Source organism: Bos javanicus, chromosome 5, assembly GCF_032452875.1.
Source record: "Bos javanicus breed banteng chromosome 5, ARS-OSU_banteng_1.0, whole genome shotgun sequence".
NCBI lineage: Eukaryota > Metazoa > Chordata > Mammalia > Artiodactyla > Bovidae > Bos > Bos javanicus.
This window is the reverse complement of record NC_083872.1, coordinates 83638782-83656407: the sequence shown is the minus strand read 5'-3', so window position 1 is coordinate 83656407 and position 17626 is coordinate 83638782. Positions and strand designations below refer to the sequence as shown.

Sequence of the window (17626 nt, the reverse complement as noted above, 5' to 3'; positions counted from 1 at the left end):
TCCCTGGTCAGGGAACTAAGATCCTGCATGCTGTGTGGTGTAGCCAAATTAAAAATAAAATAAAATGCCTTTAACAAAGAGAGGATCATTGTTTTATTTTTTTTCAGTTTGAAGAATTCAGAATTTTCTTTTAAATTAATATATATATATATACTAAAATATAGTTAAACTATATTCAAAAGGTATGCAGCAAGTTTAACCAGGATATGTCATATGGTCAAAGTTTTCATCCAATAAGCATTTGGAGTAGCTGGTTACAGAAACTGTAAAGTAAATCATATTCATGCTAGAAGCCATGACATATCCATCACAAAAATGTGTATTAAAACAGGAATTAACATACCAAAGTCAAACACAGAATCACATATGCCCTTTAAGACAGGTCACATTCTACCTTAAAGTCAATGTTACTTTCTAAAATTGTCTTCACACATTTCACCCTTTTAGCATCACCCAGTCCAGTCCCTGACAGATGGGTGGGGAACTGGATTCCAGACTCTGGTCTGGAAGGAAATACCATGAGTCTTAGGAGAGGTCACCTAACCCTGAAAGAACTGAGGATCCTATCTGTAAAAGAAAGAAGTCTATGACTAAAGCCTAATCATACTTATTCCACATCATTAAATTTTACATACTAATGTCTTTGGTAGCAGTACTAAAGATGGTGCTCATCAGTCAGATTTCGTCCCATCTTGTGTCTCACAGACTGCAATGTGGCCTTTTTTATAAAGAATTATTGCTTCAGTAAATTCATTAAAGTAATATAATAATAATAATAGTAAAGAGGAGGAGAAGAAGAGAAAGAAAAAAGGAGAAGGAAAGAGTACCCAGGTAAATCTATGGCTACATAAATTCACCAACATTAACCAAAGATCAAATAAATATATGCTTTACTATATGTTTTAATTATTCTGCTGATCTCCTTCTCTAACTATAACCATAACAGTAATTCAGCAATTAGACTAAGGATGAATCAAAAAATATATTTCTAAAGAAGGGGAAAAAAGACACAGTGATATGAAGCTTCCTGAATCTTTTAGGACTTTAAAGGAAGTATTTCCTTAAGTTAAAAGATGAATTATAAATCTGGCATTAGAGAGAGAGATCTAGTATGTTATTCAATCATTTACTCAATAAATATTTATAGAGCATTTATAATAAACAAAGAATGGTAGCATTAGGTATTTTCACAAAGACAAAGAGAATATGGTCCCTGACCACAGGACCTTATAATCTAGGAGGGAAAATAAGACATAAATACAGTTAGCAGTAATACAAAATAGAATGTGACAAGAGATGCAAGACAGGAATGAATAATTTATAAATAATAATAGGTCAGAAGAAGGCGGGATCTGTGGTGGGCAAATTTATTCAGGAATTATTCATGAAGGGACTTCGCTGGTGGTACAGTAGATAAGAACTCGCCTGCCAATGCAGAACACAAGGGTTCGAACCCTGGTCCAGGAAGATTTCACACGCAACAGAGCAAATAGGCCTGTGCTCCACAACTCCCGAAGCCCACGCACCTAGAGCCTCTGCTCTGCAACAAGAGACGTCACCGGAATGAGAAGATCACACACTGCAAGGAAGGGTAGCCCCAGCTTACCACAACTAGAGAAAGCCCAAGTGCACCACAGAGACCCAGCACAGCCAAAAAATAAGCAAACAATTAAAAAAAAAAAAAGAATTATTCTTGGATAAGATAGCACATGAGTGAAGCCTTGAAGGATAGGTAGAATTACAACTGGGAGAGAAGGAAATATTTTCTATATAAAATAGGTTCTCAGAAAGGAAATGCTGTATGGCACAGCGACCTCTACTCAATACTCTTGTAATAACCTATGGGCAAAGAATCTGAAAAAGAACAGATATATGTACATTTATAACTGAATCCCTTTGCTTTACACTTGAAACTAACACAACATTGCAAATCAACTATACTCCAATATAAAATTAAAAGTTAAAAAATAAAATTTTATTTATTTTTTTCTCTTTTTTTTTTAAATTTTATTTTTAAACTTTACATAATTGTATTAGTTTTGCCAAATATCAAAATGAATCCACCACAGGTATACATGTGTTCCCCATCCTGAACCCTCCAAAACCTCGAACAGCCAAAGCGATCCTGAGAAAGAAGAATGGAACTGGAGGAATCAACCTACCTGACTTCAGGCTCTACTACAAAGCCACAGTTATCAAGACAGTATGGCACTGGCACAAAGACAGAAATATAGACCAATGGAACAAAATAGAAAGCCCAGAGATAAATCCACGCACATATGGACACCTTATCTTTGACAAAGGAGGCAAGAATATACAATGGATTAAAGACAATCTCTTTAACAAGTGGTGCTGGGAAAACTGGTCAACCACTTGTAAAAGAATGAAACTAGAACACTTTCTAACACCATACACAAAAATAAACTCAAAATGGATTAAAGATCTAAATGTAAGACCAGAAACTATAAAACTCCTAGAGGAGAACATAGGCAAAACACTCTCCGACATACATCACAGCAGGATCCTCTATGACCCACCTCCCAGAATATTGGAAATAAAAGCAAAAATAAACAAATGGGACCTAATTAACCTTAAAAGCTTCTGCACATCAAAGGAAACTATTAGCAAGGTGAAAAGACAGCCTTCAGAATGGGAGAAAATAATAGCAAATGAAGCAACTGACAAACAACTAATCTCAAAAATATACAAGCAACTCCTACAGCTCAACTCCAGAAAAATAAATGACCCAATCAAAAAATGGGCCAAAGAACTAAATAGACATTTCTCCAAAGAAGACATACAGATGGCTAACAAACACATGAAAAAAAAATAAAATTTTAAATTAAAACTGAAAAAAAAAAAGGGGAACTACTGCCAAATATCTGAGAAAATGAGCCTTGATCAGAGAAGGCCCATAAATGTCATTTATAGAATTCTTCTTATATGCTTTTCAAGGTTAATTCTCCCCATACAATTATCCTATTAGAAGCAACCCTTAACCCCATTTTCCAGGTGAGACACCTGGGGCACACTAAGTGAAGTACTCCATACAAAATCAAACCACTGAAGAGCAGCAGGTTATTCACAAGCACCGGTCTGACGGTTCCAAAGCTCCATCTTTTAGTTCTGACAGCCAATGACTTCCCTCTCACCCCCATAATGAGGACTGGTATGATCCAAGGTGAGAAGGAAGGCCTAACCAATGGGGCTTTTTTTGCCACATGCTAAAGGGTTTGCATCTTCAGGAAGATTTTGCATATATCACTGGGAAAATGTTTGCAGAAATAGTGCACTAAAAACCCTCCCTTGGCCATCGTTAGCAGGAGACAGAGACAGATGATAAAAAGGACAATGTAGCCAAGTGCAGGGTTGGAATAATTGGTGGTAGAGTCCCAGCATCAATAAAGATGCTGAAATAGAAAGGAGAAAGTAGATGGGAAAGATTCTACAGAGATAGAGTCAAGAGAATCGAAGGTTGAGGGAGAAAACTGAGGGAGAAAAAGTGTTTATCATGACTCCCAAGTTTTTCACCCAGAGCTAATAAAACTTAGTCTCTCTGGGGAAACAATTTCATCTTAGATATGATTATTGGAGAAGGCAACAGCAACCCACTCCAGCACTCTTGCCTGGAAAATCGCATGGACAGAGAAGCCTGGTAGGCTGCAGTCCATGGGGTCACTAGGAGTCGGACATGACTGAGCGACTTTACTTTCACTTTTCACTTTCATGCATTGGAGAAGGAAATGGCAACCTACTCCAGTGTTCTTGTCTGGAGAATCCCAGGGACGGGGGAGCCTCGTGGGCTGCTGTCTATGGGGTCACACAGAGTTGGACATGACTGAAGCAACTTAGCAGCAGCAGGAGCATGATTATCGAGTTTCAATGGCAGTGAAATATCTAAGATCAAAGTCATGGCCCACTGCAGCCAGGAGAATAAGTAACAGAAAGAGAAGAGAAAGAGCAAATAGGCACTAAACTTTTTTTTTTTTTAATTTTTAAAAATTATGTCTTTATTTATTTGGCTGTATTGGGTCTTAGTATGAGCTCTCTTAGGTGTGGCATGTGGAGTCTAGTTCCCTGACCAGGGATAGAACTCAGGCCCCCTGAATTGGAAGTGCAGAGTTTTAGTCACTGGATCACCAGGGAAGTCCTGAAATTAAGCTTTGAAGGGAATCTTCATTTAAGTGGCCAAAGAGGACTAGAATGAAGTCAGGCAGAGCATACGACAAGTTAGAATAGAAAAGTGGCAGAGAGACAGATTAATATCATAAGCACCGAGACAGTGAAAGTCATGGCTGTACCACTTATCAAATTAAAGACAGCTGCAACTGTCTCTCTAAAGAACAGCAAGCAGCAGATGGCAAGCTGTAAGTCCAAAATTTATGTTCATTTTCGTAAAAAAAAAAAATATTACTTTTTTATAATGAAATGTCTTTTGATCAATTTTTATTATATATAACACTGAAATCATAAAATCAACACACGTATAATTTTAAATAACTATATGTTCCTCTTTCCAATGACAAGGCATTTCAGAGCCAAGCTATTATTGTTAGGGCCAGAAAAGAATGGAAAAATAACATTTACAGGATGCTGACATGTACCAGGCATCATTTATATTTTGATATATATTTATTGTATATAAAGAATCTGGTATGTATGTTCCTCTATTGTATATAAATTTTGCATACATATATATACATATACATACACACACATATATATAAAGACCCTTTTCATATACTATGGCTGATATATTTGAAAGAGAATGTATATTTGAAAGAGAATACAAACATTGAGGTATTTAAAACTACAGCCCTAATATACATAAGATTCTATGCTAATGTACAAGTTCTTGAGTACTAAGTTTTTAATTAACTAAAATCCAAAGACTACGCTAGAGTTAGGAAATAAGTGTTTACTGCCATCTGGTGGAAGTCTGGCCTATCTACAGATAAATAAGCTAGTTGTCTTAAAACAGGTAATTACAAAATCTTTAACAAAATTATTTTTCACTGTTGCTCTTGGGAAATGATCATCAAAAGTGAGTCCTTTAATAACATCCAAAGAAAGAAAATGCAGCAGGTTAGAAACTGAGATATTTGAGTTATAATTCTTCTCACAGCTATGGAAGAACTATTTATTAAGGCTTTCATATTGTCCCTATTCAAATTATGATAAAATTACTTTCTGAACCACAGACAGGATTGTGAACACTCCTGCACCAATAAGGTGATACAAGAAAAAGATCTATGGCAAAATGGCAAGGAGTGTGCTGACAACCGTGCTGTGCATTAAAAGCAAGGTTCAAAAGGGATGGGATATATGTATACCAATGGCTGATTCATGTTGAGGTTTGACAGAAAACAACAAAATTCTGTAAAAATTATTCTTCAATTAAAAGATAAATAAATTTTTAAAAAGGAAAAAAAATATATGAGCGTTTACTTCCGTTCATGTCACCTTATTTCTTGCCTGGTCCACAGAAACTGACGTTATAGAAGAAAGCCTAATAATACAGTCACAAATGCCCTGTTACCTAATTCACAATTAAATATTTTGTTCTACATTTTGTCATGAGTTAGCAGCACTGTATATTATTCAAAAATAAACCCTTAATTTGCTAAGACAACACTGTTGGAGATATTCAAACTGAGTAAGGGTTCATTTCTAAACCTTAGTTCACTTTAGTAATTTACAGAATAAAGTCTAAACAGTGTTATATCATATCACCATCCTAATTCCTAGATGTTTTCTACAATTCACACACACACACACACAAAACATGGTGCTATTCTTGAATAGCTTGTAATTTACCTGTTTTGTCTCCACAGTTAAGACTACAGAATATTCAGCACATGAAATAGTCTAATTTTCTTTAGTTTCCCCTTCCTTTCTAAACAAATAAGCTTATTACATTTATCTGAATAACTTAGCCACCCAGAAAGCACTGGTTAAATAGAATATCAGATTACAAAAGTATAAGTAAAAATTTTAGGTGTTTTTTCTCATATGTGCTTAGATTTAAGGTGGCAGCCCTTTAAACTTACTGAGAGATTTGTCATGGTCGTCTTTAAATAATTTAAACCTGACACATAACCTGTTATCTCAGATATTTATGTATGCTGGAAACAACTGACAAATAGACATCCCAGTGATGAGTTAATATAATTCCCCTCCAGATCGCACACTCTTGAAGGACAAGGACAAAATGTTAGTCATCTTTGTTTTCTTCGCAATAACACAACAGTGCTTTCACCTAGGAGGCCGTCACTAAAATGATTATGTGATTTCAGCATAACACACATCAGCTTCTCAACACTGGCACTGGTGGCATTGGGCCCAGATCATTCTTTGCTGTGGGATCTGTCCTGCACTTTATAGGATGTTTAGCTGCATCCCTAGCCTCTACCCACTAGATGCCAGTAGCTCCCTCTCCCCAGCTGTGACAATAAAAATGTCTCCAGACTTTGTCAAACACCCCCTGGGAAGAAGGCCATCCTCCATTGAGACTCGCTGATAGGGATGAAGCAATGCAAGTGTAGCATTCAGCCTGAATACTGTCATTAACCTTGTTTCTTAACTTTGGACAAAATAAATCACTTCTCTGACTCTGGGTTTCCTGTTTTGCCAAGCGAAATGACTGGATTTAAAACTTCATTCTCTCTATGATTTATTCATTAGATTATTCAATACTTACTGAATATAAATTATCAGAGACTGTTCTAGATACAAGGTAGCCAGTGGTGATTCCTGAAACATTTTCCCCCTTAAGTTATCTGACTGACAAAGAAATGTCAGTTATGAATAACAAAAGTATTAAAGATAAATTTTAAAATAATAATAAACACAACTATACATTTCCTTTCCCCTTTCTCCCAATGGAAGCAAAGGGACTTAATACTTACTAAATACCCTTTATGTACAAGGTGTTGAAAATTCACAAGATATTCTTTAATTCCAAAAAATCCCATATAATATATATTATCACCTTTTTCACACACAAGGGAACTGAGGTTCAGAGAGGTCAAATATTTGCTTAAAGGCAGAGAGATTGTGAGCAGTCTACCTGGGACTTTTCTCCTCACTACTCCAGGCTCTCTTTGCTGCACTGGCCAATATAAATACCATGAACTCAAAGGCAATTTAAGAATTATATCATCCAATTGATCAGGGGTGCCTAAGCATACTAAATTAATATTTCAAACTATAAATAGGTGTGTTGAAAGTGGAAAAGTTTGAGGAAAAGAGTAACATGCCTCCAAATCCTGCCCTCTGATGGATCGTTCCCTAGAACAGCTCATCCATCTTACTGTTTAAAAACACATTATAAAAGTCTAATAGAACTCTTCCCTTCTTTTTATGACTTTGTTTCTCCCCCTTCACAACCAAATCTCAGTCTACGCCTCCTTCTGCTTGCTGGCTTCCTCATCTCTTCCTCTGCCCCCTGCATTCTGGTCTTACTAAAAATGCTCTCAGCGAAGTCACAGATGACCATATTCTTGCCAAATGCTGTGAAGACATTTTGTTCCTGACCTTTTCTGTAGCACTCCCTACTTGTTGAAACCCTATCTTCTCTTGCTTGGCATCTGTGACTCAGCCCATTTGATTTTCCTGTTGCTTGTGTGACTTCCTAGGCTGCCAGTCTTTCTAATTTTACTTAATTTTAAAAACATAAAGTTTAAATAGCCGACATGCGGCTGGTGACTACCATATTCGACAATGCCACTCTGGAGCGGTCTGTTTTGAACACAGATTATTTAGAACACTGCTCTTTAAGCAAAAGATTAAACATATTCTGCATAGCTTAATATATATGGCCTGAAAATAGCAGCTACCCTACATTTCTGGCCCCATCACTCCCCTCCCACCTTCTAGCATCACTTCTTAACTCACATATATCTTATGTGTGATACACACATGAATTACCCACATGAAACTAGTTTGTAAAATAAACACATCTCCTCTGCCTGAACACGCTTCTCTCTCTGCCCCATCTGCCTTACTCATCCACCAGGCAGCTGCCCTTCCTCGTGTCCCCCACCATCCTCTACCAAGGTGTGTTGTACTTGAGTGTTTCCCCATTTCTAAGACAACTTTAATCCTAATTTCTAATCTTCGATAGGACACCCAGTAGACTTTTCTAATTCTTATTTTAGACAAGATTCTTTTACCTTACTGCTTAACTTTTCCAAAGCTTTACTTTCCCCAAAAAAGTTACTTCAAAACATTTATGGTATAAGCAGTCCATAAATTGTGAGGCTCTATTTCATTTAAGTGAGCCGATTCATTAAAATTGTGTCAGATATTTATAAAATTAATAATGTTTTCTACTCACCATATAATACAATTAATCATGCCAGCACTCCTTCCTGGAAGCTTACCATGGTTACACATTACACCAAACACTTTATATCATTTTATTCTCTTGATAAACTTATATAAATATTGTGATTATCCCCATTTTCTAGCAGAGGAAATGGGAGTTTAGAGAGATTAATTTGCCCAAATATGGTCTCAAATGTGTCTCAGATACAAATTCTGTAATTTTCTTTTTTTCCATTCTCCAAGCTTAGGGAAGCCTGAATAGCTTCTTCATATTCATTCATTCATTCAAAATGTATTCACCAAATGCTTTCAAAGTACCAGGCACTTTCCCAGGTACCGGGCATGCAGTGGTGATGTTAGCAAAAAAAAAAAAAAATTCCTGCCTTCAGAGAGTATTCATTTTGACAGAGAAAGCCAAAAGACATATAAAAAGTGAGAACGTGGGAAATACTATAAGGAAAACCATCACAGATTAACATGATGGAGAGGGTAATGGGTTTGAGTTCTACTTTAGACTGGGGTCAGCATATTTATAGAAACTTCCTGTTTGCACCACCTTTTCCTCATCAGCTTTCCAGCCCCACCTAACTTACCCTCTGAAACATCCAAAAGCAAAAGTTAGATAATTAATACTAGACATTCCAAGACAAAATTCTGGTTTAGAATTCCAGAAGAAACTCTTAAGTTGAAAAACAGAGTTAAGAGTAAAATGAATGGATATTTCATATATCTGAAAATAAAGATTTTCTACATAATACCATATGTAAAATATACAGCAAAGATTTACTGTATAGTACAGGGAACTATGGGTTTCCCTTGTAGCTCAGCTGGTAAAGAATCCGCCTGCAATGAGGGAGACCTGGGGCCTGGAAAAGGAAAAGGTTACCCACTCCTGTATTCTGGCCTAGAGAATTCCATGGACTAGCACAGTCCAGGGGTCACAAACAGTAGGACAACTAAGTGACTTTCACTTTCACAAGAAACTATATTCAATATCTTACAATAACCTATAATGGAAAAGAATTTTAAAAAGAATATAAATACATATACATAGATACACAATATGTATATTATGTATGTATAACTGAATCACTTTGCTGTAAATGTGAAACTAACACAATATTGTAAATCAACCATGCTTCAATTTTAAAAAGATTTAAGAAAAAATAAGTTAAAAATTAAAACAAATATTTTCAAATATTTTCGATATAACCAGATAACTAAACTTTAATTAAATCATTCCTACAACTTCAGTGCTGTTATTTCTACCACTTTTCACTCTGTCAACATGCATTTAGTGGAGAAAGAAAAGACCTTTCTACGTTTTTACCTGTCAATTTTTAATTGACAGTTTTAGGACAGTGCAATATCTCAGAGGGGGGAAAAAAAACCCTTTCCTTTCCAATGGTTTGAACAATGACAGCCACCCACCAGTGAAAGAATAGCCACAGAAGATCAATCTGAAACTATCTAGACTACACCACACCAACTATGAGCTCATCAGGGTTCCAAATCAGACATTCTGAAAGAGTGAAGTCAAACAGGAAGTCTCAGGATGAATCCCACACAGATGCAAATCAGATACCCTCTTCCAAATACCCTTCCAGCAAACCAACCACAAGGTTCTGTTGTGGTGGCTGCTGCTGTTTGTATTTTCAAAACAAAGATTATTTTAAGATTTCAATTAATATTTACATTTTGAGAATAGCGGACATACCAATGCAGTAGTTGATTAGCAATAATCGAATGTGCACAATAACTGTTCCTACAAATACATCTTCTCTATTGCCTGTTTCAGTGTTTCCGAATCAGAGATTTTACAACACTATATCCATTAATCTTACCTCTGCAGCTAAATAGTTCCCAGTTGCAAGATGTTTAAATCTGAACAAGCTGTTCCACTGTCCTGCACCCCCACGGCATGGATCATGATGAACTACCTACAGACAAAAAGAGAAACAAAAACAATGGCTAAAAGACATGCATGTTCCTGGCACACAAATCTCAACAGGTTACATGGGGTACCTGCGTGTTCACATTAAACTTGTCAAACCTAATATACCTTTTTAGGAGTCCAATGTAGCAAAAAACAAGATTCCCCATAAATAAGTAAGAGAACAGTTACCTCACTGGGCTTGCATGATTCTCATGTCTCATATCTGCAAATACACCCTTACTCCAAAAGACATGTTTCCAGGCCCAAACTGGAAATACTGTGGGGCTTCCCCACATTTGTTATTCATTCATTCAACAGATTATGTTAAGAGTCTACCAGGTGCCTGGTATTCTTCTAGGCAATAGGGGCCAGAGCAATGAATAAGACTAAGCTTTCAGTGAATAAGATTTGGCAACACCAGGAGGAAATAAATAGAGTGCATGATTGAACACCTAGAGAAGGCTTGTGCTTGTGCTCAGTTGCTCACTCATGTCCTACTCTGCGACCACATGGACTGTAGCCTGCCAGGCTTCCCTGTCCATGGAATTCTCTAGACAAGTATACTGGAGTGGGTAGCCACTGCCTTCTCCAGGGTTATCTTCCCTACCCAGGGGTCAGACCCATGACTCCTGCATTGGCAGGTGGATTCTTTACCACTGAGTCATCAGGGGAGCTCCCTACAGAAGACTACTTTGGATCAATACGGCAGTCAGCATGGGCACTCTGATGGATAAGAATGAGATGGGGATGCAGAGAGACTGGAAGAGATCATTCCAGGGAGAGAGACCACAAAGCCAAGGCCTGGAAGTCTGGACTAATTTAATTCCTGGCTCTTTCCATGTGTTGCTTGTTTACTAACACCATGTCCCTTGATACCTGCCCTAGATGCTGAGCCATTAGGTGCCCTGAAAATGAAAATAGTAGAAGGTCTGAAACTGTCGCTTATGACAAGTGGCTCGGTGCTGAAGCAAAGTTCAAGTTCTCCAGTTCAGAGACAACTGGTTTTGGGTCCCACCAATGACCCACTCCAGTATTCTTGCCTGGATAATCCCATGACAGAGAAGCCCGATGGGCTACAGTCCACGGGGTCACAGTGAGTCAGCTACAACTGAGCATACACGTTCTTGACGTTAATGACTATGGTCTGATCACAGCAAGGAATGTAACATCTCAGAAGCCTGTTTCTTCATATACTAAGTAGGTTTAATTCATAGGATTGTTGTGAAGAGTAAATATCACAAGGCATATTAGAGTGTTCAGATAACTTTCCACTGTTCTTCAGCAGATCGCCTTCTTCTTTTTGATATCCTCTGCCTCCTGCCCCAGCCTCAATTCTGTGTGCTAATGTATGAAGTGAAAGTGAAAGTGTTAGTCATTTAGTGATGTCGGACTCTTTGTGATCCCATGGATTACTGCCCTCCAGGTTCCTCTGTCCATGGAATTCTCCAGGAAAGAATACTGGAGTGGGTTGCCATTCCCTTCTCCAGGGAATCTTGCCGATGAGGGATCAAACCTAGACCTCCTATACTGCAGGCAGATTCTTTACCATCTGAGTCACCAGGCAAACAAATGTATAGAACTTCCCAATGCCTTTTGCTAGACTCCAGCCCCCATTTCTTCCCATACTCCAAAAGCTCAAATGAGATAACTATGAAAATACTTCAAAGTGGATAAAGTCTTACAAAAATACCCCCCTATGGCCAAACACCTGCTTATCCTTCAAAGTTCAGTTCTCAAATCAACCTTCTTCCACCAATCCTTTGCTAATATCACCCCCTACCATGATCTTGTCAATATATGAACTCTTACTCCTTTGGGAGAGACACAGATATCTCTGAGAATCTGATAAAATCCATGAGTTGTCTCACATACATACATACTCTCACACAACTTTTGTATACAACTGCTGGAGATTAATAAATAACTTGACACTCATCAGGGATCACAGACTCAGAACTCCTGCCCTATACATTAGTGGGTCTAGCAATAGCAATACATACAGCTCCCTAAAGGACAATTTGGAGTCAGGGAAGGGAGGACGTTTTCATTTATCACAGTGATTTTTGAGGGATGCTACTGGAATGAATGAACAGCGGCCAAGATATTAAATATCCTGCAATTCACAGAAGAGTTCAACCATAGGCTAGATACTGTGTGTGACACTCAGGACCATCCCCATCCTTCTAAGTGCCCTGCTGTTATCACCAGGACAGGAAGCAAAGGAGAGTGAAAGAGAGAATCCTCTAAGGGCTCTAATAAAGGTGGCAGCGGCTGCCTTGCAGGGCCTCCCACAGGAGGCGTGAGGGAGCACCACTGGAGCACAGGAAGAGGCAGCCCGGGCTTCCAGCCCTACCAGATCTTTACACAAAACCATATTCTTCACACTTTTTCCCATCTAGTCCTTCCAACAACATTGAAACCAATTTCCGATTTTAAATATCTGTCTGCTTGAAACACCTGATGCTCAGGCTTCCTGAACTGAAGCCTGGTGATGTAGTACACCATACAGAAACGTCCCCTGGCATCACTTTCAAATCTCCAACAGAAATAAAACCTACCACAGATATAAACTGCTAGTGCTGTAACATGGAATCATACGGAAAAGCTTTTACATCAAGTTACATGAAAAGGCCAATCATTTTAGAGAAATTCACTGTGGATAAGGAAGCTTACGTGAAACCAAGACATTATGTCAAAATTACTGAATAATGTATTCACTCTCTCCATTCTGACTGCTCAATGGATCATAACATTTCCAACTACGCATTTTGTTGGGAAGGATTTTGGTGCAGTGGCAAAATTATATCAAGAGCTATAAAACTAACAGCAAATATATAAGAGGGAAGATACAAAACTTCTTTTAACAGAGTTGGAACCAAACTCACTGTGTAAGGAATTTGCTATATAACTTTTCCATCACTGTATTTTGCTAACAAAATTTTAAAATAGCATTTAACAGTACTGCTGAAAGAAAGTGAAAGGTGAAAGTGTTTATTAGCCACTGAGTCATGTCTGACTCTATGCGATCCCATGGACTGTAGCCCACTAGGCTACCCTCTCCATGGAATTCTCCAGGCAAGAATACTAGAGTGGGTAGCCATTCCCTTCTCCAGGGGATCTTCCCAATCCAAGGATCAAACCTGGGTCTCCTGCATTGCAGGCAAGATCCATTACCAACTGAGCCATCAGGGAAGCCCTATCCCCTATATTTTGAAAATTTTTGGAGCACAATGATAAGAAATCTATGGTATGAAAAAATGTTTATTTTAACTATGTATTTATTTCCCAGTTGCCTGTTATCTTTCTCTTATCCTAATAAGAGAATTTGTGAGATTGGCTACTGGGAAGAGGATTATGTAGTTTTGGCGGTAGTTGTTTTCCTCCAACTTAATTCCCTGTCACCTACTAAAGACCAGTGTATCCAAATCATTGAAGGATATGGTCCCTTCTGAATGCAAGAGACTGAAAATATGCCTCAACATGCTTTTGTGCTATTTCATCTCTATTCTAAACCATGTCATAACTTAGAGAATTGTCTTTATGTAACATTTATAATTAAGGCTCAGCTCATTTACATAAATATTATACTTCCTCATTTTCTCTGTTTCAATAGCTTATAATTTGCCTCATTATCCTTATTTCAATTATGGTGATTTCTTTTTAAAATCATGTACAACTAAGTCTGTTCTGTTATTACTTCTCCTAATACTAGATATTACCCAAGGGCCCACATTTAGCTCTGCTATTTCATTTTCCTGTACTTGTATAGAATGTATTCTTACCCTCTTCTATCATCACTTCTCCCAAATCTAAATGAATCCATCAGAGTGAAAGTGAAATGAAAGTCAAAGTCGTTCAATCGTGTCCAACTCTTTGCGACCCCAAGGACTTTACAGTCCATGGAATTCTCCAGGCCAGAATACTGAAGTGGGTAGCCTTTCCCGTCTCCAGGGATCTTCCCAACCCAGGGATCGAACTGGGGTCTCCTGCATTGCAGGTGGATTCTTTATCAACTGAGCTATTAGGGAAGCCCCAAGATGGGTATAAATGTTATAGTTTCTAGAGTATGTATTTATATGTTGAAATGAATATTATTTTATTATAAATTATTTTCCTTTTGTATCTTCTTTATATTAGAATTTGGGCATTTTATTGATTTTTTTCATCATGAGAATATATAATAATAATATTAACCATGAATTTCATTTTTGTACATAAAGGAAGTATAACAAAATATATTGCTGTAAAAGAGGGGGTGATGGGTTTGAAATGATTGAGAACCACTGCTATAGTGGCTGGAGATGATACATTAAATCCAGATGGAACTTATCGGGTTGTGTGTAGTCACTCAGGTATATCTTTCTTGCCTGGAGAATCTCCACGGATAGAGGAGCCTGGCGGGCTACAGTCCATGGGGCTGCAGAGTCAGACACAACCGAGTGACTAAGCACAGCACAGGTATATCTTATCTCTTCCAGTATATAGAAAGTTCCTTCAAAGAAAAACCCATACCTTACATTTTCTTAATTACTCTATCACATTGGCACACTTAAGAAAATATGTCTTAAAGGTGAATGGATTCTTAACTATGGTTCTCCTGACTCCAATAGGAAGAGCATCCCCAGAAGACACAAATGCTCTTTTCAGTGACTGTATTTCTGATGCTCACTTACGGTGAGTCCTCCTGCTCCATCTCAACACCAGTGGCATTCAAGGCACGAGGCCTGACATTGGCCTGAAGTCAACACTTTACAATGGAGTTTTTAAAAGCAAAATTATATATATGCCCTTATTAAATTCAAGAGAAAGAGAAAGATGCCTCTAAGAAGATAAATAAAGGAAATAGCAACATTTCAGAGTGGTCACAGCAGTCAAGAGGTACAAGAGGCTTCACAAAAATTATTGTTTTACAGATCTATCACAAGTGATGCTTGGGCTTTCCAGGTAGCGCTAATGGTAAAGAATCTGCCTACCAGTGTAGAAGACATAAGAGAAGCAGGTTCAGTCCCTGGGTCGGGAAGATGCCCTGGAGGAGGGCACGGCAACCCACTTCAGTATTCCTGCCTGCAGAATCCCATGGACAGAGGAGCCTGGTGGGCTAGAGCGATGAGGTCGAAAAGAGTCGGACACAACGGAAGCAACCGAGTGTGCATGCACGCACAAGTGATGCTTGCAACGATAAACCATACAAGTGACCTTGTCTTTTAGATATAAGCATTTATTAAAAGCCAAAAATTATTTACGCACCTCTATTTCCCAGAGTGCTTTAGAGCTGGTTGCAGAAGTAGCTGATTGACGCAAGGTTGTACGAAGGAAAATGTGCTGCTTTTTCTCATATTCATCACAAGTCAGAAACTTCTCTTGTTCCGCATGGAACAAGCGAACAACATCACCCTAGAAAAAGAGGCCAAAAAAACCTGCTATCTCCTTTGCTGTATGTCTCAGGGAACTCAAACCAGGGCTCTGTGACCACCTAGAGGAGTGGGAAAGGGTAGGAGATGGGAGGGAGGTATGTATGGGGACCTATGTATCCCTATGGCTAATTCATGCTAATGCATGGCAGAAATGAAACCATTATTATAAAGCAAGTATCCTTCAATTAAAAATAAATAAATTAAAAACTATTTTCAACAAAAGTTTGAACAAAGAAATATAAGAAGTAGGTGACTCTGCAGGTTTTTGACACTCTGGGCCCTTCTGCTAACACTTGGCTTTTAAAGATTATGTATACATTTCCAAATATAGGAGGGAAAACTCAACATGAGTTTTAAGGTTTACAGTCACATTCTAAACTTCAAACACAAAGACAACCTTCAATTCTTCCAGCAAATGTTCTACATAACATACTTACTCCTTTTAGTACATCTTCTCGATAGGAACTGTATTTCATGAATAAAGTGATTTTCCAGCTAGTGTTGCAATTAACAGCATTCACCTATTAATGAAGAGATGTTAAGTTATAAGATTGCAGGTTCCATGAATTACTACTTCAACTAGAGGAAGGAGAAAAAAGAACAACTTTGGACAATGGGGTATGTATGTCAAAAAATATCTTCAAAGGACCATTCAAAATCTATAGGTATCTTAGTAATAATAACTCGCATAAACTGGGCTTATGCTTATGAAAACAATGAAAGAACCTATAAGATTTCTTTTTCTTCTCGTGATAAAAATCAACAAATTCACTTTCCTCCCAAACTTACCTCTTTACACCCTGGATTATCGAGTAGTTCAATGTTGCTGGCATGTAGTGGCTGTCCTGCATTCACGGGCATCAAAACAACTTTATCTCCAACAACAATCTGGAAATCAGAATTAAGTTGCAACTGAGACACTACATGGATCTGTGATGATATATTTGATGCTAAAAATAACTGTAAAGAGTCTTCATTATTGACCTAATATTTGACCTGTTTATCAAATTTTAGATCAATTCTTTTCTCTTTAAGGTAAAATACCTTCTGATAAATGACTATATAATCATGTCCCACAGGGCCTAGTGTGGATTCATAAAGCTGGTTTTGTAGATTTTTTTCTTTTGCTTGATATGTGGGATCTTAGCTCCCCGACCAGGGATCAGATCCATGCCGCTTGTGGTAGAAGCGTGGAATCTTAACCACTGGACTGCCAAGGAAGTCCCTAGATTCTTGTCTTATTGGTCTGCCATTTCAGTTAGAGCTTTCTTAATGTCAGTAATTAGGTCAGCATCCCTCCACAGAGGTCTGACGCCACATACACAGGAGCTATCAAGAATAAATGCATCTGCCACAAAACAAGAATCTGCCTAAACATTAAAACCACTTCAAGTGCAAGCAGGGAATCTTATACATTTGTATTTGCTCTAAATTAAAAACAAATCTACTATATTTGATCGTCCCCATAGTCTCAGAAATTTAATAAATGTTCTAATATCATCTGGATTCAGAAAATGAAGAATCTGGTATGACCCTGTAGGAACACGTTTATAGTTTGGGTCTTGGGCAACGGTTCGCTTTTATCTTAAATATCTAATACTAACAGTGTTCCTTAAACCTGGTGCTCATTTGTAAATAAAAATTAAAATTAATTATGGGAAAAGTGCTTTAAAGAAATAAGTCAAAGTTGATCTTTTTATTAACAATGTCTGTTTGATCTTTAAGTCTTTTTATTCATCACTCAAATTGTGGGGGAAAGAAGTTGTGCTTTTCTTAAGGATAATAGTGAACAGTTATCTTATAGTTATTAGAGTTACTTTTGTCAAGTTCCACTAGAAGATCTACTACTGTATAGTACCTTCACTCTTCTTCACAGAATTGCTCACCACTTCAGAAATGAAAACCAATACCTTCCCTTTGCATATTTCATATCAACTAAATATTAGAA

The 17626-nt window shown here is 37.7% G+C and overlaps 1 protein-coding gene across 2 annotated transcripts in view; it reads right to left on the bottom strand.

The window, feature by feature from the left end:
* The window catches only part of ITPR2 (inositol 1,4,5-trisphosphate receptor type 2), a 588791-nt gene that overhangs the window by 439441 nt on the left and 131724 nt on the right, over nucleotides 1-17626 (bottom strand). For both annotated transcript variants that reach the window (XM_061417573.1, XM_061417572.1), the window contains exons 6-9: nucleotides 16468-16566; nucleotides 16116-16199; nucleotides 15512-15658; nucleotides 10173-10268 (exon numbers count right to left, since the gene is read on the bottom strand). In XM_061417573.1, coding sequence (XP_061273557.1) covers nucleotides 10173-10268; nucleotides 15512-15658; nucleotides 16116-16199; nucleotides 16468-16566 — 426 coding nt within the window. The remainder of the gene's footprint in view (nucleotides 1-10172; nucleotides 10269-15511; nucleotides 15659-16115; nucleotides 16200-16467; nucleotides 16567-17626) is intronic.